Consider the following 22,571-nt stretch of genomic DNA (forward strand, 5'->3'; position numbering starts at 1 on the left):
TTCACCAAGCTTTAATGACCTCAGAATGGGCCAAAGCGATTTACCAGTAATGAAGAACTTTGGTAATCAGGGAATGCGCATGAGCCAATTTGCACTCAGTAAGCTCGCATGAACAACAATGAGGAAAACTGACCTGCTCAACTTCAAATTAGTGTCATAGCACGTTTTATGTCCATCTAACAGGGCAGCTTGGGCCTCAGTCTGGAAGGTGGCACCACCAACACTGCAGCACTAACTCAGTACTGCACTGGAGTGTCAGCCTTGATCACATGTGGAAGTTTAACACTATAAGGGGTGTCAGGAATAAGTCACAGGATTAATATTGTGCCAGTAAGCAGACAGGAGCTTGGAAAGATGCTAATGCCCCTAGTTTGAGGCTGGAAAGTAACTTGCTCCCAGTGGGCTGCTCTGAGGTGGACAAGGACTGTTCAGAATGGCTCCACACCACCTCCTCCGAAATGGAAACACCCAACTTGGCCCAGACTCTCCTCCACTCCCCGCCTCACCTTTGCTTCCCCAAAATAATGGCAAATATTGCAAACTCTATAAGGGAATGACTGCCTTTTATTAGCAGAGTGCCAAGAGCCAGAACATCATCACCACCCTCTGTAACAGAGGCCATCATTTGCTTTAATTGCCCTTTGGGGTGTGGGCTTCGCTGGCTGGGCCAGCATTTATTGCCCAACCCTAGCTGCCCTTGAGGTGGTGGTGGTGAGCTGCCTTCTTGAACCGCTACAGTCCATGTGGTGTAGGTACACCCACAGTGCTGTTAGGAAGGGAGTTCCAGGATTTGTAGCCAGCGACAGTGAAGGAACGCAATATATTTCCAAGTCAGGGTGGTGAGTGGCTTGGAGGGGAACTTCCAGGTGGTGGTGTTCCCCATCTATCGGCTGCCCTTGTCCTTCTAGATGGTAGTGGTCGTGGGTTTGGGATCTTGGTGAGTTGCTGCAGTGGTACACACTGCTGCCACTGTGAGTCAGCGGTGGAGAGGAGCGGATGTCTTAATCTGAATGAAAGGGGCATACTGATTTGCTTCTGTTACAAAAAGATTTTTGTCCCTGTAGGAGGAGGAAATGATCCCGTGTCAAGAAGCCCAAAGGGGAAGAAAGTTCTTATTATCTGTGATTCGAACGCGAGCAAGCTGAAACACAAACTGGCGGCTGCTAGGCAGGACTGTCCCGGTAGCAGTTCACCCCAGGAAGGGCAGGCCAAGCCCACGTGCCCTCTGACTCACAATCACCCGCCCAGGGGCACCAACAAACCAGTCAATCTCTTCACCATCATGCCAAGACCGCCGACAGCTGCCAAACCCGCTGGCAGCTTTAAGAGACCCTCCTCGGCCTCTAGGCCGAACCCGCGTGTGGCCAGGACACTGCCGGACTCACAGGAAGGTGCCCGCTGTATGCGCATCTCCAAGTCCAGCCAGCGGATCAACCCAACAGCGGAGTACCTTCCGCGGCGGCTGAAAGGATTCTAGGGCGGAAGCTTCTCCAGAATCCGCGTCCTTTCCCTCTTTGATTAGTTTTAAATGAATCCACTGGCATTTACCAATTCTTGTATGAAGAGAAGTTGATCAATAAATGGCAGCCAGGCGGGTGCCAAAGAACAGATTTCATTTACAGCTTCAGCAGGTAGCCTCACACTCCCTAGAGCCTACAGCAACCTCCTCCCAGCTTGATACTTCTCTGTCTGTAACCCTGAACTGATGTGCACGCTCCATTGTCTGTAATGGGTGAGTTTGTGTAGATAGGATGGACCTCCTATACAGCGATGGGCAGTATTAATGGAGAGGCACGAGTATTGACAGGACGGCAAATAGCTTTATTTAAACTGCAGTCAGTGATTAGCATACACTGTGACCACTTATAGGGGATAAAGGTTTGAGCACACAAGAGGTAACTTAAGGAAGGATATTCAGGAGGGAAGGTTACTTAATGAGGGATATACCGGGATTGGAAGCAGTTCAGAGAAGGTTCACTTGGCTGATTCCTGGGATGAAGGGGTTGTCTTATGAGGAAAAGTTGAGCAAGTTGGACCTAGAGTTGAGAGGAATGAGAGGCGCTGTTGTTGTAACAAGATTCTGAGGGGGCGTGACAGGGTCGATGCTGGGAGGTTCTTTCCCCTCGTGGGGAAGCCTAGTAATAGGGGGAACAGTTTAAAAATAAAGAGTCTCCCATTTACGATGGAGTCAAGGAGGAGTGATACAAATACGAAACATTTCTTGTAGTAGGTTAAGGTGCTTTCTGCCCAGCCCTGTCCCCTGAAGGTTCAGGAGAGATTGTACTGCCCAGGATCTTGAGGGGACTAGATGCTGAGGGGATGCTCCCCCTTGTTGGGGAATCTAGAATTATGGGGCACAGTTTAAAAATTAAGGGTTTCCCCTTTCAGACCGGGATGAGAGGAATTTTATCCCTCAGAGGGTTGTTAGTCTGTGGAACTCTCTTCCCCAGAAAGCAGTGGAGGGTGGGTCAAAGGATAGATTCAAGGCAGAGTTAGACAGATTTTTAATTGACAAGGGAGTCGAGGGTTATAGAGGGCAGACTGGAAAATGGAGCTCAAGCCACGTCAGATCAGCCATGATCCTATTGAACTGCGCAGCAGGCTTGAGGGTGCTGAATGGCCTAGTGTGGCTCCTATTTCTCATGTAACCAAATATGAAGCAGGTGCTTTCATTGTTTAGGCTTTCATCTACTTTTCATTCAGGGCAGGTTAATGAGGTGTCAGCCTGTGTGTGCAAACACAGCTGTTTGTACACAAAATAAACTGAACTCTTAAGGCACTACAACTGGCAAAGTGGTCACCATTTTCTGCCCATCTTAATCATGGGCATGTTAGGTGGTAGGGTCTGTTCTGCCCGTCTTATCATGGGCATGTTAGGTGGTAGGGTCTGCCGTTCCCATGATGTTTCTGAAGAGTTTGAAACAGATACAAACAGCAAATCCTTTAATCAGCTACAGATGTCAAACTTAAAACCATGTCTTTCCGTTTTATTTGGGCGGCTGGAGTGGGGAAGGGGTAGGGAGAGAGAGAGTTAATCACCAGCCATTGTTGGAGGAGCAAATTTTGCTCATGTGTTTCTCAGTAAAGACACTAGGAAGTGCTCATACACAGGAGCCATGTTCCTCACCCCTCACATCCTTCATTCTTTACTGGGCTTGGTGTTGGGGGGGTGGGTGCAGGGAGAAAGGGTTTTACACTGTTACTGGCAGCACAGCTGTGATCAAATCGGTTAAACCAATCTCACGCACCCACGTGCTGCCAGTCTGTGTGTCACCTGTCAGTTAAAGGGAAGAGACAGACTGCTTAAAATACAACAGAAAAACAAGCTTACATTCCTGTGGCATCTTTCATGACCTCAGGAGATCCCGAAGCACTTTGCAGCCAGTTAAATATTTTTTTTGAAATGTGGTCATTGTTGGAACAAAGAAGCCTGACAACCAATTTTCATAGTAAGATCCCACAAACAGCAACGACCAAACAAGCTGCTCTTTGTGATATTGATTGAGGGATAAATGTCGGTCAGGACACTGGGGGAGAACTCTCCTGCTCTTCTTCAGATCATGCCATGGAGATATTTTACATCCACCTGAGAGGACATGTTTAAATCAAAAGATGCACTGCTGACGGTGCAGAATTCCCTCAGTACTACACAGGCAGCAACAGCCTAGATTATGTGCTCAACTCTCTGGAGTGAGTTTTGAACACATCCTCTGACTTAGCTACACACTGAGCCAGAGCTGACAAAGAATTGGAACGAGAATGGGATGGGTGGGAGGGAGAGCAAAGCCCATTGCCACCTCTTCGAAGAGTTTAGACTGGTATACTCACAGGATAGTGCGGGGATGTGTGTGGCACTGGAGACACACAGCATTGTAGTTAGAGGGCACTCCAGGCAGCTCGCAGGTCCCCAGGTACACAGGCTCAGGGTTCTGGGCTGGGACTAGGACAGAGGTGGAGGCGAGGTGACTCCATCCATGAGAGCCATGAGGATTGGGAGACAAATGGGATTGTTCTTGGAATGAACTGGGGACAAGCCTCCATACCCAGATATCTCCCTTCGTTGAATAAATTCCCTTCTTTCCCTTCCAAAATTTCCACACACACACACACACACGCAAACATACTGTACTCCCAAGGGAAGGGACCAAAGGGTGAGTCCTCCCAATCCTGGATCAGTGTTGAAGAGGTGCCGGAGGTGATCTGATAGGGAATTCCCTATTGGGAGGGGGGGGGAAGAGAGGAAGAGAGAGAGTAGGGCTGCTACTCTCTGCCAATTCATTCACATTGGGAAGATTGGAGAAGGACTGGTGTGATCCCGCACAACACCGTGAGTGACCATGTCGCTTTGCAAAACCACTTACAAAACAGCGAATGAAAGATCACAGAGCTCTTCCGATGTGGCTCTGTAAATGGTAGACACTTGGACCCGGCCACTACATCACCTCTCTAGTCCCTCTGGGCTTTCCCTTCGCGCTCTGCACCCGCGTTCTCTCTCCCCCGCCCTGTTCTTCAACAATTCTTCTTTTTCCTTTGCAATCCGTTGCTGTTCTTCCTCATCCTGCATCTTCAGCTTCCCTTGCATCTCCTCGGGAATCTCCACCTCCAGCAGGTTCTCCATTCCGGCCTCAGGCTCATCAGAGATCAGCACCTGGGTAAAGGGATCACAACCATCTGGTGTTAAGCAGGATCCTGTGGTGTATTTTTTAAACATCGTCTCTTGCCAACGCAATATGGCCATGCTAGATGGCCACTGATACTCAGCTCTGCATGCACACTCGTCCGAGCATGATGTCAACCTGCAGCCTGGAACTCAAGAGTGGCAGAACGGAGAAGCAAGAATTTGCAAATGGGAAACTAAAATCTTCTCCTACAGTCCACTTACGTTACTGGGATAGTGAGACAGAGTTTAGAAACACCCAACATCATGATTGCAGTAAAATATCCCACAAGGAAAAGATTTTAGTTTCCTGTCTGTAAGTCCTTCCCTTCTAACTCCCTGTAAAAGGAGTTTCCAAAATTCATCGCTCAGTACAGGATGGAAATTCACAACATTCTCTCCTCCTGCTGCCAGTGACCTGCTGCATGTTGTCCCCTATACCAATGGTGGCCACTAACCCCGGCCTCTCATCAGTTTATAAATATGCACACACGGCATTGGCAGCAAACGCAACGTTTTTAAAATTCTTTCATGGGAAGTGAGCATCACAGGCGAGGCCAGCATTTATTGCCCATCCCTAGTTGCCTTTTAGGTGGTGGTGAGCTGCCTTCTTGAACCACTGCAGTCCATGTGGTATAGGTACACCCACAGTGCTGTTAGGGAGAGTGCTCTGGGAGTTTGATCCAGTGACAGTGAAGGAATGGCGTATTATTTCCAAGTCAGGATGGTGAGTGGCTTGGTGGGGAACTTTCAGGTGGTGGTGTTCCCGTGTGTCTGCTGCCTTTGTCCTCCCAGGTAGCAGAGGTCATGGGTCACAGTGCATCTTGTAGATGGTCTGCACTCCTGCCACAGTGGGGGAGGGAATGGATGTTGAAGGTGATGGATGGGGTTTCCAATCAAATGGGCTTTTTCCTGGATGGTGTCGAGCTTCTTGAGTGTTGTGGGAGCTGCACTCACCCAGGCAAGTGGAGAATATTCCATCACCCCTGACTTGTGCCTTGGAGATGATGGACAGGCTTTGGTGGATCAGTGGTTGAGTTACTCTCTGCAGAATTCCCAGCCTCTGACCAGCTTTGTAGCCACAGTACATGGCTAAGTCCAGCTCAATTCTGATCAATGCTAAGCCTCAGGATGTTGATAGTGAATGTTGACAGAATTAATTAATGATGTCAAAGTGAAAGTGCACCCAGGTACCAGGGTCTTAGAAGAAGTGACTAGTGAGAGTTGATACCTTGGTTTTAATTTTCCAAAATTTCCTAGATTCGGGAAGGGATCCATTAGATTGGAAAATAGCAAATGTAACTCGTTTATTCATGGGGGGTGGGGGAGGGAGATTGAAAGCAGGAAACTACAGGCCAGTTAGCATAACATCTGTCAGAGGGAAAATGTTAAAAGCTATTATTAAAGATGTTATAGAAGGGTACTTAGAAAAGTTCAAGGTAATCAGGCAGAGTCAACATGGTTTTGTGAAAGGGAAATCATGTTTGACTAATTTATTGGAGTTCTTTGAACGTGAGCCCTTATCCACATGTGCTGGATAAAGGGGAACTAGTGGATGTACTGTACTTAGGCTTCCAGAAGGCACTTGATAAAGTGCCACATCAAAAGCTCATGGTGTAGGGGGTAACATATTGGCATGGACAGGCTATTGGCTAGCTAACAGGAAGCAGAGAGTAGGCAAAAACGGGTCTTTTTCTGGTTGACAAGATGTAATGAGTGGTGTGTCACAGGGATTAGTGCTGGGACCTACCTCAGCTTTTTACAATTTATATAAACGATTTGGATGAAGGGACCAAAGGTATAGTTGCTAAATTTGCCGATGAAAAAGATAGGTAGGAAAGTAAGTTGTGAAGAGGACATAAGGAGGCAACAAATGGACAGAGAAAGGTTAAATGAGTGAGAAAAGATCTGGGAAATGGAGTATATCATGTGGGCAAATGTGAAATTCTCCATTTTAGCAGGAAGAATATAAAGGATACAGATTATGTAAATGGTGAAAAATTGCAGAGCTCTGAGGTGCAGAGGGATCTGGGTGTCCTAGTGCATGAATCACAAAAGGCTAGTATGTAGGTACAGCAAGTAATTAAGAGAGTTAATAGAATGTTATTGTTGATTGTGAGGGAAATTGAATACAAAAGTAGGGAGGTTATGCTTCAGTTGTGGTCTCACCAATGCCCTGTACATCTGGAGTATTGTGTACAGTATTGGTCTCCTTAATTAAGGAAAGATGTAAATGCATTAGCAGTTCAGAGAAGGTTTACTAGACTAATAACAGGAATGGACTGGTTTTCTTGGAAAGGGTGGACTTGTATCCACTGGAGTTTAGAAGAGTAAGAGGAACTTCATTGAAACACATGAGATCCTGAAGGGACTTGACAGGGTGAATGTGGAGAGGATGTTTCCTCTTGTGGGAAAATTTGGAACTGGGGGGTCATTGTTTAAAAATAAGGGCTCGCCCATTTAAAATAGAGATGAGGAGAATTTTTTTCTCTCAGAGAGTTGAGAGTCTTTGGAACTCTTTTCCTGAAAAGGTGGTGGAAGCAGAGTCTTTGAATATTTTTAAGGCAGAGCTGGACAGATTCTTGATAAACAAGGCAGTGAAAGGTAATCGGGGGTAGGCAGGAATGTGAGGTTAAGGTTAGAATCAGATCAGCCATGATCTTATTGAATGGCGGAGCAGGCTCGAGGGGTTGAGTGACCTACTCTTGCTCCTAATTCGTATGTATGTTCATATGATTCAGCGACGGCAATGCCATTAAATGTCAAGGGGGTTTGGGTAGATTCTTGTAGGAGATGGTCACCGTCTGGCGCTTGTGACGTGAATGTTATGGCAATAAAAGCTGAAAATGCTGGAAAAACTCAGCAGGTCTGACCACATCTGTGGAGAGAGGAACAGAGTTAATGTTCAAGTCTGTATGACCCTTCTTCAGAGCTGAAGCTATCGATAACCAGGTGTCAGTCACTGGAATCTGAGATACACAGTGAAACGGGACAGCTGATCTGAAACACTTTGCACCTATTGTAATAGTTAGTGAGCCTACATGACCAAGAACACCTCCCCAATCACGAAAGGACAGGGGCTAAATGTATAAAAGACAACGTAACAACTAAAGAGGGCAGAGTACCGACTTGGATTGGGTTGACCAAGACAGGCCTCCGGGAGGTATCCCGTTAGAACATTTCCGGAAAATGTCGAGCCAGTGGAGGCCTCACAGCCTGTCACAACCAAACTACGCCACTCGACACAGACTCAAAAACCACCCCAAAGGCTTAATTTATAACTGTATCCGTAATTATTTCTAGAATTCAAAAAATTCTTGGTTCAATTTTTTCTAAAGCAACTGATAACTGAAAAGATGTACAAGGGAGTTAAGGTGGGGGAAGGGATGTGATGACTGTCACTTTAAGACTAGTTCACCTGAGCTGGTGGGGGGGGGGTCAGTGATTTGTTCAATCGATATGTGGCTAGTGCAAGGGAATAAATTCTGGGGAGGGCTTTCCTAGGCAAGAATGTCTGTAAGAGGGGCTGGCTGGATACAAGCAGCCACGGAAGCTGTCGTGTAAATATATTTTGTTTGGTTTGACTTAGAAGCCTCCCAGAGCATGTTGCTACCCCCTTTAGGGAAGGAAATCTGCCACCCTTACCTGGTCTGGCCTACACGTGACTCCAGACCCACAGCAATGTGGTTGACTCTTAACTGCCCCTCTGAAATGGCCGAGCAAGACACTCAGCTGAAGGGCAATCGGGGATGGGCAACAAATGCTGGCCTTGCCAGCGATGCCCATATCCCAATGAAACACAGAAAGAAAATAGGAGCTGGAGGTGGCTGTTCAGCCCTTCAAACCTGCTCCACCATTAAACAGGATCACAGCTGAGTATCTACCTTCACTCCACCTTCCCGTATTATCTCCCTGTCCATTAAAGTTCAAAGATCCATCGATCTCTGTTTTGAATGTACTCAACAATGGAACACCCACAACCCGATGTGGAGAATTCCAAAAATTCACAACCTTTTCAGCATAAAGATTTTGCCTCATCTCAGTCCCAAGTGTTTGATCCCTTATCCTGAAACCGTGCCGCTGGGCTCTGGATTCCCATTTTCCCAGTAGCTACACTGTCAAGCCCCTTAAGAATTGTCCACGTCTCAATTGAAGCATAGTCACTGCTGTAATGCAGGGAGCGTGGCAGCCAATTCCTGCACAGCAAGATCCCACAAACAACAATGCGATCAATGACCAGGAGCAGCCGTTAGTGAGATTGACTGAGGGATGCGTGTTGGTCAGGACACCGGGAGGACTCCTCTTCAAAGTGGAGAGGGGACTCCCACCCATGGCCTTCTGACTCTGAGGTAAGAGTGCGACATACCAAGCAACAGGCGAGAGAACGGCAGCCAGCGCACAATCTCCAGAGCAGCCACTTGGTTGGGAAGGGTATCACGGGATCACAGAATTTTAACGGGACAGGAGGCCATTCGGCCCATCGTGTCTGCAGCGGCTCTCCAAATGAGCATTATCACCCAGTGCCTTTGCCCTGCCTTTTCCCTGTACCCTTGCACGTTGTTTCTATTCAAATAATCATCTAATTCCCTCCTCAATGCCTCGATTGAACCTGCCTCCAACACACTTCCAGGCAGCGCATTCCAGACCAAACCACTCGTGTGAGCAAATTTTTTCTCACATCACACTTGCTTCTTTTGCAAATCACTTTAAATCTGTGCCCTCTTGTTCTTGATCCTTTTTACGGGCGGGAACAGCTCTGTCCAGCATTCTCATGATTTTGAACATCTCTATCAAATCCCCTCTTGGGCTTCTTCTCTCATCCCTATTCCGGTCGGCACCATCAAGATTGGGGAGGGAGAAAGGAAGGGGAATGGTGGGGGTGGGGGTGGGGGTGGGGGGGGAACAAAGGAGTAGGGGGAGGAAGGGGAACACCTTTCGTGAAGCTCTCCAGGACTCCCACCTCAATCAGCTTCTCGCAGGCAGCACTGACATCCGGCTCCTTCTCCCACTTGTGGAACTCTCGCAGGATCACGTAGGCATTCTTCTCCTTCACCATCTTACGCCCATTCCTTGTTGCAGTGAGCTACAAAGGAGAGTAAGTGGGATTTATCCAGAGAGACAGGGACTTTCCAAAACCACTCAGTGTATTTTCTGATCACATGAAGGAACAAATGGAGCTATTTTTTTGGGAGATAAAACTTTAATTACACTGTAAAGTTGAGAGGAGTGGATTATCAGCCTATTTGGGGACAGCATCAAACACACCCAGGACAGGTACAGCACGGGGTTAGATACAGAGTAAAGCTCCCTCTACACTGTCCCCATCAAACACTCCCAGGGCAGATACAGCACGGGGTTAGATACAGAGTAAAGCTCCCTCTACACTGTCCCCATCAAACACTCCCAGGACAGGTACAGCACAGGGTTAGATACAGAGTAAAGCTCCCTCTACACTGTCCCCATCAAACACTCCCAGGACAGGTACAGCACAGGGTTAGATACAGAGTAAAGCTCCCTCTACACTGTCCCCATCAAACACTCCCAGGGCAGATACAGCACGGGGTTAGATACAGAGTAAAGCTCCCTCTACACTGTCCCCATCAAACACTCCCAGGACAGGTACAGCACGGGGTTAGATACAGAGTAAAGCTCCCTCTACACTGTCCCCACCAAACACTCCCAGGACAGGTACAGCACGGGGTTAGATACAGAGTAAAGCTCCCTCTACACTGACCCCATCAAACACTCCCAGGACAGGTACAGCACGGGGTTAGATACAGAGTAAAGCTCCCTCTACACTGTCCCTATCAAACACTCCCAGGACAGGTACAGCACGGGGTTAGATACAGAGTAAAGCTTCCTCTACACTGTCCCATTACAAAGCCTTTGTATTTGCACCACCCAGCAGGCACGTACTAGGTTGATGGCCTCAAGAAGCATTTTGCGGATATCTGGGTCCTTCTCACGCTGCTTGTCCTCAGGGAGATACTGGAGATCCACAGGCAGCCCTACATCGGAACAGAGAGAGAAATATTAAAGGTTCAGATCAGTAGGGAGACGTCAGCTATCATTAAACAATTGATAAAGCAATCTCTTCCAAGAAGAGAATTAAGGACCGTTCAAATGGTGTCAGCTGAGCTGTGTCACCCTTTCACCTTTCCCACCATCTGTCTCCTCTGAAGGTCCATCACTGACAGTTGATATCCTGAACTCTAAACTCTCCCGAACCTTACTGTCTACATTTTCTTTCACCCTGTCCCACTCCTCTCTTGTTACTCCTTCACAAGCCCTAGTTCCCCAACCTTCCCTCCTGTGTTTCTCACAGAGATATCCCTCACTCCACCTTCCCTTTATCAGCATAGGGAAACTCCTCATTCTCAGTTAATTTAATCTTTATCTTCCCTTCTCTTGCACAGCAACCCCCATCCCCCAAATTAATTGACCTTCTGCCTACACTAAACCTTGCCCGCTGAATAAACTCTTATCCACACTCAATTGCACCCACACCCCCTCCCTCCCCAATCCTCGACCTTGCCATCCCTTACGGCGTCTCCACTCAGACTGTCTTGCTCACTGACTTGACCATGTCTAACCGTTTCCTTGTATCCTTCACTATCCACGTACACCTGCTCCCCTTTCTGAATTCCACTCCCTTCAATGTAAGCCTCGGGAATAAGCTCTGTCCCAAATCTCTTACAACTGCACTTTCTAATCTCCAGCTCCCTAACCCTCCACTCACTGTAACTCTGTAATTGTCAGTCTGGATAACCATTCTGTCTGGTACACCTTCATTGCCTTTCGGTGTATGGATCCAAGCCAGATGCCAAAGGACGAAACAAGGCACAGATCCTTTCCTTGTTAGGTTTAATCACAGGAAGCAGCATTACAGGTTTCTGCTTAACTACCAATGCCATGTTGCAGCTGATTCTCTTCATTTGTGCTCATAATCCTTAATCAAAAAAAATGCCCATCTCCTGTGTATTTTTAACATAACCAACCATTAACACCCTTCTGTCAATCTCTCCCATCATAGGTAATCTTCCCGCTAGCACCCCGCATTCACTCCCTTAAGTCCAAAAGTGCAGACTCGAGTGTATCTGCTTTAACCATCCACCACCAGATCTGATTGGACCATTGGGCTGACAGACTATAATCTCCTCTATCCAAAACCCCTCATCAGTTCAAGATTAATCTGGACAGCAAACATAACCCCATGGTGTCTTTCCACCAGTGCTACCCATCTTAAAACTTCCCCCGCCCCACCCTGCCGCTGTAAACACTGAGTGTGATGTTCACTGGTTTCTCTCTCAAGCTTGGGGCCACCCATGCTGCTGTCTCCCTTCTACTTTTGCATCTGGGCAAACATCCAAATTCTCCCCTTTTCCCTGGCCCTCAAACTCCACCTCTGCAGTCTCCTATGTCCCTCTTGAGTTCACCTTGTCCATGAGCCCCACCTCCTGCTCCTTTGCCCCCATTCCCAGTAGTGCACACAAAGAAGAGCAGGGATAAAATGTAAGTTGTCCAATCCACCAATGCTCTTTGGACAGGTCAGAGTAAACCCTGTCTCTCCCAGGACGGAGCTTTTAAAAACACTTCCTGTGTTGACGCGACTGATCCGTCTGCCTTCCCCACAATCTCCATCCCCACACATTCCCTATCTCTCCTTACCCCACGGATCCCTCTCTCCTTACCCCACGGATCCCTCTCTCCTTAGCCCACAATCTCCATCCCCACACATTCCCTATCTCTTCTTACCCCACGGATCCCTCCCTCCTTACACCATTGATCCCAGTGCCTTCCCCACATTCCATCTCTCCTTACCCCACTGATCTCTGTGCCTTCCCAATATTCCTCATTCTTCCTCACCTTCCATTTCATCCTCGCTCAACTCCTCAGGACCAGCCAATGGCAGCAGCAGGAATGGGAGGATGTCAACTTCGCTGCCAAGCAACCACTCGTGATATGCTGTAGTGAGGAGATAAAGAGAGGATGACTGAACAGCCCAATGGAGGCAATGGGGTTCCTTATAAGAAACTGGCGAATTCTGCCCAAATAAACAGGACCCATTTTACCCAGCAGCAAGGTTCATCCACCATGAGGCCCCTTCAACGTTAAGAGGCAAATATCTCATCTGGAAGACTGCAGTGCTGACAATGCAGCACTCCTGGAATACTGCGCACTCTCAGGACTGTGCTCGCTTAGTACAGGATTTATTTTTGCTTTTAATTTTGGACTAGCCAGTTGGACTGTCATGGTTTTTCTCAGCCAATGCAGTTACATTTGCACGATGATGTCAAGATAAAGTGAGAGGGCGAGTTTATAAAAAATTCTTTCACAGGATGTGGGGGTTGTTGGCTGGGCCAGCATTTATTGCCTGTCCCTAATTGCCCTCAAGAAGGTGATAGTGAGCTGCCTTCTTGAACTACTGCAGTCCATGTGGTGTAGGTACACCCACAGTGCTGTTAGGAAGGGAGTTCCAGGATTTTGACCGAGCGACAATGAAGGAATGGCGATATATTTCCAAGTCAGGGCGGTGAGTGAGTTGGAGGGGAACTTGCAGGCGGTGGTATTCCCAGATGCCTGCTGCCCTTGACTTTCTAGATGGCGATGGTACTGTTGAAGGAGCCTTGCCGAGTTGCTGAAGTGCATCTTGTAGATGGTACACAATGCTGCCACTGTGCATCGGGTGGTAGAGTGTCGGGAGTTCCTACGAAGAGACATACACAGTATCTTACTCACATCCCTCAGAAATATCCCTAGGCAGTGTATCGACTCTTTGAAAGAGCAATCCAATTTGTCCCAGACCCCTGCTCTTTCGCCAGAGCCCTGCAAATATCTCCTTTCTAACAAATGAACCAATTACGTTTTGAAAGTCATTATCGAATCAGCTCTCTTTCGGGCAGTTCATTCCTGATTGGAACAGGATTTCCAGATGTTTTCCTAAGTGATCCAACATCCCCAGATGCAGGAACATCTGCTCCTTAAATTCGCCTATGGATAGATTCTAGATCTCAACACCCTGCTCTTCAACCCCCTCCTTGTCTAAAGGGGTTTATGGGAGGGTGAACATAAAGAAGTAGGAGCAAGAGTAGACCACTCAGCCCATCGAGCAGACCACTCAGCCCATCGAGCCTGCTCTGCCGTTCAATACCATTGTGGCTGATCTTGGGCCTCAACTCCACTTTCCTGTCCGCTTCCCATATCCTCTAATTCCCTGGGAGACCAAAAATCTGTCTATCCCAGCCTTAAATATATTCAGTGATGGAGCATCCACAAGTCTCTGGGGTAGAGAATTCCAAAGATTCACAACCCTTTGAGTGAAGTAATTTCTCCTCATCTCAGTCCTAAATGATCGGCCCCTTATCCTGAGGCTTTTCCCCCATGTTTTGGATTCCCTGACCAGGAAAAACAATCTCTCAGCGCTTGCCCTATCAAACCCTCTTCAGAATCTTGTAGGTTGCAATAAGATCGCCTCTGACTATTTTAAATTTGTGAAGTTCCATAGGCACCAGATCCCCACAAAGGTCAGTTGTCACGTGCGAGCCCACTGGACAGCGGGAAGAATAGCGCGGAGCTGGGGTCAGATACGAACAGGAACTGGTCACTCAGCCCGCTTGAGCACGTTCTCCGTTCAGATCTGTATCATAACGCCATCAGCCTGCCTGGCCAAAAAGTATCAGGGGTGCCAGGCAGTTTAGGCAGCTCAGATACGTTCAAGCGTGCATCTGTTGCATCTCCCAGGTGACTGCCAGTCAGCAAAGTGAGACACTCACAATGATCAAAGCAGCAATTGCGGAGCGTGCCCACAACACCTCCTCTCCGCACACTGGAATCCTCGTACTGTGTGTAAGGGAGAAGCCGCTGAACAACACACCTGTAGGAGAAGGAACAAATCACACAGATTGGCATGGGAGTCACCACAAATAATGACAGCTCTTCCTATAGGTACAGAGTAAAGCTCCCTCCAAGCTGTCCCCATCAAACACTCCCAGGACAGGTACAGCACGGGGTTAGATACAGAGTAAAGCTCCCTCTACACTGTCCCCATCAAACGCTCCCAGGACAGATACAGCACGGGGTTAGATAGAGAGTAAAGCTCCCTCTACACTGTCCCCATCAAACACTCCCAGGACAGGTACAGCACGGGGTTAGATACAGAGTAAAGCTCCCTCTACACTATCTCATCAGATGTTCTCAGTAGGGGTACAGCACGGTCTTTCAGTCTTCGGGATAAACAAGCTCCCTGCTGGAGAGGCAGCTACAGTTAGTTAATTAGTTAGATAGTTAGAACAAGTTTTTCTAGCCAGTAGTGCTGACTCATCTCTATAGAATTTCTGCAAATATACATACAGTTGGTCTTACTAAGTGCACAAGGAGAGAAGCTCAATACTGAGTGCAGCTAGACGCAGGGTGTGAACTTGGGAATTTGGTGAGGGAGAAGGTGCTGTTCTGACCTTTTATAAAAATGGAGTGGGCCGTGACAGGGAGCCCCGAGAGCTGCAGCCTGGAATCATTATTTAGGTGAGCAGGTAAGGGATTGGTTGTTGAATTTTAAATTTTCTTTTTCTCTACAAGCAATGACACTAGTTTAAACTGGTGTTGGGGAGATATATGTATTGCATTAAATTTACAGCTTAACTAGTTAAACCAATTGATATAACTACAGATAATTGAGTGATATTTCTATACTTAATTAGTTAAATTAAAAACAGTAAAGATGGTGGGGCATGTGATGTGCTGCAGCTGTAGCACATGGACATTGTTAACACTTATGTGAATCAGTTTGCGTAGAGATAAGAAATAGCAACAGTAATAAGTCAGTTGTGGGAGTAGTTTATATGTCCTTTAACAGTAGTTACACTGTAGGACAGTATATTGGAAGAAATAATGGGGTTTGTAAGAAAGGTGATTTTAATCTTCAAATAAAGTGGACGGATCAGATTGTCAAAGGTAGTCTGCAAGGTGACTTCGGCACAATTTCTTAGAGCAATATGTTCTAATACCAACCAGGGAGCAGGCTATTCTAGACTTGGTAATGTGCAATGAAACAGGATTAATTTTTTACCTCAAAGTAAAGGAGCCTCTAGGTAACAGTGATCATAACGTGATAGGATTTCACATTTAGTTTGAGGATGAGAAGTATGGGTCTAAGATTAGTGTCTTAAACTTAAATAAAGATAATTACAAGAGTATAAAGACAGAGTTGGCTAAAGTGAACTGAGAAAATAGGTTACATGGTAAGACAGTTGAAAATCAGTGGCAGACCATTAAGGAGATATTTCATTACTCTGCAAATATATATTCCTTTAAGAAAGACTCTATGAGAAGGATGCACCATCTGTGGCTAACCAAGAAAGTTAGAGATAGTATCAAATTGAAAGAAAAATTATATAAGTGGTAGGTCAGAAGATTGGAGAGATTTTAGAAACCAGCAAAGACTGACTTTAAAAAGAGAGAACTTAGAGGAATGATAGGAGGCTAGCTAGAAATACAATCACAGATTAGTATGAGTTTCTACAAGTATATAAAAATGAAAGAGTAACTAAAATGAGCGTTGATCCTTTACAGGGTGAGACTGAAATTAAAATGGGGAACAAGCAAATGGCAGTAGTGTTGAACAAGTATTGTGTTTCTTACTGCAGAACACAGAAAGAAATATCCCAAGAATACTTGATAATAAAGACATAAAAAGAATAGAGGTATTTAAAAACAATCTTAATCACCAGGCAAAAAGGTACTGGGAAAACTATTAGAACTAAAGGCTGACAAATCACCTGACATGTTGGCCTGTATCCTAGTGTCCTAAAAGTGGTTGCAGAGTTAATATATGCATTGGCTGTCATCTTCCAAAATTGCCTAGATTCTGGAAATGTCCCAGCAGACTGGAAAATAGCAAACGTGACACCTCTATTCAAGGGGGGCAGAAAGCGGGAAACTATATAGGTCAATTAGCCTAACATCTGTCATAGGGAAAATGCTAGAATCCATTAAGGAGATTATAACAGGATGTTTAGAAAATCATAATACAATCAGGCAGAGTTAGGTTTTGTGAAACAGAAATCATGTTTGACTAATAAATAAGAGCCTGTTGAAGTAACAAGCTACATGGATAGAGGAGAACCTGTAGATGTGGTGTTCGTGGATTTTCAGAAGGCATTTGATAAGGTTGCCACATCAAATGTTACAACACAAGGTAAGATTACATGGTGTCGGGTAACATATTAGCATGGATAAAGGATTGGTTAGCTAACAGGAAGCAGAGAGTAAGGATAAATGGATCATTTTTGGGTTGGCAAGTTGTAACTAGTGGAGTGCCACAGGGATCAGTGTTGAGGCCTAATGTTTACATATATCAATCTACATCAATGACTTGACCATAAGATGCAGGAGAAGTAGGCCATTCAGCTCATCGAGTCTGCTCCGCCATTCAATGAGATCATGGCTGATCTGATAATCCTCAACTCCACTTTCCTGCCTTTTCCCTATAACCCTTGATTCCCTTACTGATTAAAAATCTGTCTATCTCAGCCTTGAATATACTTAACGACCCCGCCTCTACAGCTCTCTGCAGTAAAGAATTCCACAGATTCACTACCCCCCAAGAGAAATTTCTCCTCATCTCTGTCTTAAATAGGTGACCCCTTACGCTGAGATTATGCTCTCTGGACCTAGACTCTCTCACAAGGGGAAACAACCTCTCAGCATCTACCCTGTCAAGCCCTCTAGGAATCTTATATGTTTCAATAAGGTCACCTCTCATTCTTCTAAACTCCAATGAGTACTGGCCCAACCTACTCAACCTCTCCTCATAAGAAAATCCCTCCATACCTGGGATCAACCTAATGAACCTTCTCTGGACTGACTCCAATGCCAGTATATCTTTCATTTGATCAGGGGACCAAAACTATTCAGTATTCTAGGTGTGGTCTAACTAGTGCCTTGCATAGTGCCTATTTTTATACGCCATTTCCTTTGAAATAAAGGTCAACATTCCATTTGCCTTCGCTATTACCTGCTGAACTTGTATGTTAGCTTTTTGTGATTCATGCATGAGGACTCCCAAATCCCTCTGTGCTGCAGCTTTCTCCACTTAAATAATATTCAGCTCCTCTACTTTTCCTGCCAAAGTGCATAACCTCACATTTTCCCACGTTATATCTGTCTGCCAAGTTTTTGCCCGCTCACTTAACCTGTCTATATCCCTCTGTAGATTCTGTGTGTCATCCTCACCACTTGTCTTACCACCTATTTTTGCATGATCCGCAAACTTGGTGATAGTACATTCACTTCCATCATATAAGTCATTAATTTATGTTGTAAATAATTGTGGCCCCAGCACTGATCCCAGTGGCACTCCACTAGTTACAGGTTGCCATCCTGAAAATGCCCCCCTTATCCCAACTCTGTCTTCTATTAGTTAGCCAATCCTCCATCCATGCTAATATGACTTGGATGAAGGAACTGAGTGTATAATTGTTAAATTTTCTGAATACACAAAGATAGATCGGAAAGTAAGTTGTCAAGAGGGCAAAGAATCTATGAAGGAATTTTGATAGGTTAAGTGAGTGGGCAGAAATTTGGCAGATGGAGTATAATGTGGGAAAGTGTGAACTTGTCCACTTTGGCAGGAGGAATAGAAAAGTGGTATATAATTTAAATACAGAGAGATAGCAAAGCTCTGCGCTACACAGGGATCTGGTGTCCCTGTACGTGAATCACAAAAAGTTAGTATGCAGGTACAGCAAGTGATTAGGAAGGTAAATGGAATGTTGGGTTTATTGCAAGGGGAATGCAATATAAAAGTAGGGATGTTTTGCTACAGCTGTACAGGGTCTTAGTGAGACCGCATCTGGAGTACTGTGTACAGTTTTGGTCTCCTTACTTAAATTATATAATTGCATTGGAGGTGGTTCAGGGAATTGACTAATTCCTGCGATGAATGGGTTATCTTATGAGGAAAGGTTGAGCAGGTTGGGCCTGTGCCCATTGGAGTTTAGAAGAATGAGAGGTGATCTTATTGAAATGCACAATATCCTGATGGGACTTGACAAGGCAGGTGCTGAAAGGATGTTTCCTCTGTCAGGTCATCTAGAACTAGGGGGGACACAGTTTAAAAATAAGGGATCTTCCATTTAAGATGGAGATGAGAAGAATTTTTTTCTCAGGGGGTCGTTAATCTGTGGAATTCTCTTCCCCAGTCAGCAGTGGAGGCTGAGTCATTGAATATAATCAAGGCTGAGTTAGACAGATATTTGATTGACAAGGGTGTCAGGGGTTATGGGGGAGGGAAAGTAGAGCTGAGGCCACAATCAGATGAGCCATTGTCTTCTCGATTGGCAAAGCAGGTTAAAGGGGCAGAATGGCCTACTCCTGCTCCTAATTCATGTACTTTGTGTATTCTTATGGGTTAGATACAGAGTAAAGCTCCCTCTACACTGTCTCCATCAAACACTCCCAGGACAGGTACAGCACAGGGTTAGATAGAGAGTAAAGCTCCCTCTACATTGTCCCCATCAAACACTCCCAGGACAGGTACAGCACGGGGTTAGATACAGAGTAAAGCTCCCTCTACACTGTCCCCATCAAACACTCCCAGAACAGGTACAGCACGGGGTTAGATACAGAGTAAAGCTCCCTCTACACCGTCCCCAACAAACACTCCCAGGGCAGGTACAGAAATAGTCAAAATCCTGGAACTCCCTTCCTAATAGCACTGTGGGTGTACCTACATCACATGGACTGCAGCAGTTCAAGAAGGCAGCTCACCACCACCTTCTCAAGGGCAATCAGGGGATGGGCAATAAATGCTGGCCCAGCCAGCGAAGCCCACATCCCGCGAATGAATTTTTAAAAAATTATACTTCAGTTTTACTGGCAATAGGAAAGTCTCCCTGGTCATGATGATTTTCTTACCTCTTCTGAAAGGTATCCCACAGCCCTTCCCTCTTAACTGAACAGACTGGAATCACTGTTACACAGTGTGAGCCCCACAACACACTAATCCACAGCATAGCAGAGTCAGGTAGGAAGCTATTCAGGCTATCCTGCCTGTGCTGGTTCTTTGAAAGAGCTATCCAATTAATTGCACTCCCCAACTCTTCCCCACAGCCCTGCAAATTTTAACTTCTTACAGATTTATCCAATTTCCTGTTGAAAATTACTATTGAATCTGCTTCTAGACTGTGGATTCCAGATTGTAACCACTCGTACTGTTCACCGCTTTGCCCCTCCGGTTCTTTTGCCAATCACCTTACATCCGTGCCTCTCTGGTTGCTGATCTTTCTGCCAACAGGAACAGTTTCTCCTTATTTACTTGATCAAGACCTTTCATGATTTTGAACACCTCGATTAAATCTCCCCTTTAACCTTCTCTGCTCTAAGAACCGTCTCAGCTTCTCCAGTCTCTCCATGTAACATGAAGTACCTCATCCCTGTTACAGTTCAAGTCAATGTCCTCTGCACTTTCTCTGGCCTCAACATCCTTCCTAAAAGGGTGATGCCTAGAATTGAACACAGAACTCCAGCAGGGGCTTCAGCAGTGTTTTATAAAGATTTAGCAAAACTTGTACTCTATGCCCCTCTTACTGAAGCCAAGGATCCCATATACTTCATTAACAGCCTTATTGACTTGTCCTGTTGGCTTCACAGATTTATGTAGGTGAACCCCAGACACTCTGCTCCTGTGTTCTCTTTATAACTATACTGTTTTGTTCATATTGCCATTAGTTGGAACTAGTTTGCAGTTATGAGATAGCACGTAATGCAGCAGACCTGTCCTTATCCAGCATGAACTTCCTGGCTTCTGGTAACTGGGTCAAGTTGGACAGCAGAGGCCCCAGATAGTGGAGTTCCACCTTTTTGTTATAACTGTCTGTGCAGAAGATGTCCACAATCTTTGCCAAGCCCGGGCCCTCGTCCTGAATGGCGCGGAATACGTCAACACAGGTACCCTCCTCCCGTGAGAGGTTGGACAGGACGGAGCATATCTGGTCCGAGAAGTCGTACTCAGGGTCCAAGAGGTTGGCCAGAAGCGCAGGCACGAGGCGGACACCCCGCAGCAGGGCCTGGTGTATCGTCACGTCAGCGGACAGGTTCACCAGGGCGTAGTAACAGTCCTTCGCCACGGCCCGAGAGGGGTCCTTGGTCAGTGCCAGCAAAGCCCGCAGCATGTCCACGCTCTGGCCCAGGAAGCTGCGGCCGTCCCTGCTGCCAGTCAGGCCCAGCACGCACTCGGTGGCCTGGCCTTTAACGTCCACCCGTGTGTCGAGTGTCAGAAACCCCAGGAGCTCCTGGGTCTGTTCTTTGTTCAGCATGGCAGCTGCCTGACGACCTGGCAGGGAGACAGACAGGACGGTAAATGGGACATTGTAGAGCCCGGGGGGAAGTGAACCGAAGGAGGGCATTGACCGTTCTGAGGCCATCTCAGGATGTCCCAATGCAGCTCACAGCCAGTGAGGATGTCTCTTGAACTGCAGTCACTTTTGCAATGTGGGAAATGTGCACAGCAAGATCCCACCAGCAGCATTCTGCTGCTGGTGGGATCTTGCTGTGCACATTTCCCACATTGCAACAGTGACTGGACAATGACCGCTGATCGAGGGGTAAATATTTGCCCCTGGTGAGGGGGAGGTCCCACTGCTCTTCCTCGCAACAGGGTCACGAGACCCTTCACATCCACCAGAGAGACTTGTGACTCTCCCACACTGATCCCCCACCCGCCTAACCCATCCTCCTCCCCCACCCCGGGCATATACCCATCCCCCCCCACCCCACCCCCGCCTATCCTCCTCCCCCCCGCCCGGGGCCTATCCCCATCCTCTACCCCCCCGGGCCTATCCCCATCCTCTACCCCCCCGGCCTATCCCCATCCTCTACCCCCCCGGGCCTATCCCCATCCTCTACCCCCCCGGGCCTATCCCCATCCTCCACCCCCCCGGGCCTATCCCCATCCTCCACCCCCCCGGGCCTATCCCCATCCTCCCCGGAGCCTATCCACCCCCGGGCCTATCCTCCTCCTCCTCCTCCCCGCCCCCAGGCCTATCCTCCTTCTCCACCAACCCCCCCCCCACCCCCCCAACCCCGGGCCTATCCTCCTCACCCGTCCCGCTCCCTCGCTCTCTCACCCCGTGAATCCGCTCGGTTTGAGGCCCCGACGGAAGCTCTGGGTGATTGACACGGGCACTGACCAATAGGAATGCCGAACGCTTACGGCCCCTTAACGACGCGCATGCGTCAGTCTGGACGCGGGCACTGGCCGGAGGTCGCCGCTAGGCCTTGCGGGATTTGTAGTTCAGCTGGGGAGGGGGAAGGAGATGGGGAGGGGGAGGGGAATGGGTTGGGATGGGGAAAGGGGGAATCTGGAGGGGGAATCTGGAGGGGGAATGGGGAAGGGGAGGGGGAATGGGGAAGGAGGGGGAATGGGGAAGGGGAATGCGGGGTGGGGAATGCGTGGTGGGGGAGGGGAAATGGGGGTGGGGGAATGGGAGCGAATGGGGGAGGGGGGTGGGGGAATGGGGGTGGGGGAGGGGAAGTGGGAGGGGAATGGGGTGGAATGGGGAGGGGGGAATGGGGTGGATTGGGGGAGGGGGAATGGGGATGGGGGGAATGGGGTGGAATGGGGGAGGGGGGATTGAGGGTTAGGGGTGGAATGGGGGGATGGAGGGGTTAGGGGTGGAATGGGGGAGGGGGGATGGAGGGGTTAGGGGTGGAATGGGGGAGGGGGATGGAGGGTTAGGGGTGGAATGGGGGAGGGGGGATGGAGGGGTTAGGGGTGGAATGGGGGAGGGGGATGGAGGGTTAGGGGTGGAATGGGGAGGGGGGATGGAGGGGTTGGGGTGGAATGGGGAGGGGGGATGGAGGGGTTAGGGGTGGAATGGGGGAGGGGGATGGAGGGGTTAGGGGTGGAATGGGAGAG

At 47.6% G+C, this 22,571-nt stretch overlaps 1 protein-coding gene across 4 annotated transcripts; it reads right to left on the reverse strand.

Moving 5' to 3' along the window:
• Positions 1-1,800: 1,800 nt before the first annotated feature.
• On the reverse strand, positions 1,801-21,851 carry hgh1 (HGH1 homolog (S. cerevisiae)). 4 transcript variants are annotated; one of them, XM_041184710.1, is made up of 7 exons: positions 21,781-21,851; positions 20,429-20,987; positions 14,431-14,531; positions 12,524-12,622; positions 10,574-10,665; positions 9,618-9,740; positions 1,801-4,648 (listed from the first exon to the last, which is right to left on the reverse strand). In XM_041184710.1, exons 2-7 carry the CDS (start codon positions 20,968-20,970, stop codon positions 4,439-4,441), a joined length of 1,167 nt encoding a protein of 388 aa, XP_041040644.1. In that variant the 5' UTR covers positions 20,971-20,987; positions 21,781-21,851; the 3' UTR covers positions 1,801-4,438. The 4 variants fall into 4 exon arrangements, with proteins under 4 accessions (XP_041040644.1, XP_041040645.1, XP_041040642.1 ...); XM_041184711.1 differs by having other exon boundaries at positions 21,756-21,793; XM_041184708.1 differs by lacking the exon at positions 21,781-21,851 and having other exon boundaries at positions 20,429-21,178.
• Between the last annotated feature and the right edge of the window lie 720 nt (positions 21,852-22,571).

Source organism: Carcharodon carcharias, chromosome 3 (assembly GCF_017639515.1).
Source record: "Carcharodon carcharias isolate sCarCar2 chromosome 3, sCarCar2.pri, whole genome shotgun sequence".
Taxonomy (NCBI): Eukaryota; Metazoa; Chordata; class Chondrichthyes; order Lamniformes; family Lamnidae; genus Carcharodon; species Carcharodon carcharias.

Excerpts from the sequence above, each read along its gene's own strand:
- hgh1 (XM_041184708.1), bottom strand. The coding sequence starts at position 21,078 with ATGGCCTCAGAACGGTCAATGCCCTCCTTCGGTTCACTTCCCCCCGGG. Across the intron at positions 12,623-14,430 it reads CAATTGCTGCTTTGATCATT|CATATCACGAGTGGTTGCTT; the intron begins GTGAGTGTCTCA and ends TCCTCACTACAG. Across the intron at positions 9,741-10,573 it reads TTCTTGAGGCCATCAACCTA|CTCACTGCAACAAGGAATGG; the intron begins GTACGTGCCTGC and ends TCTCCTTTGTAG.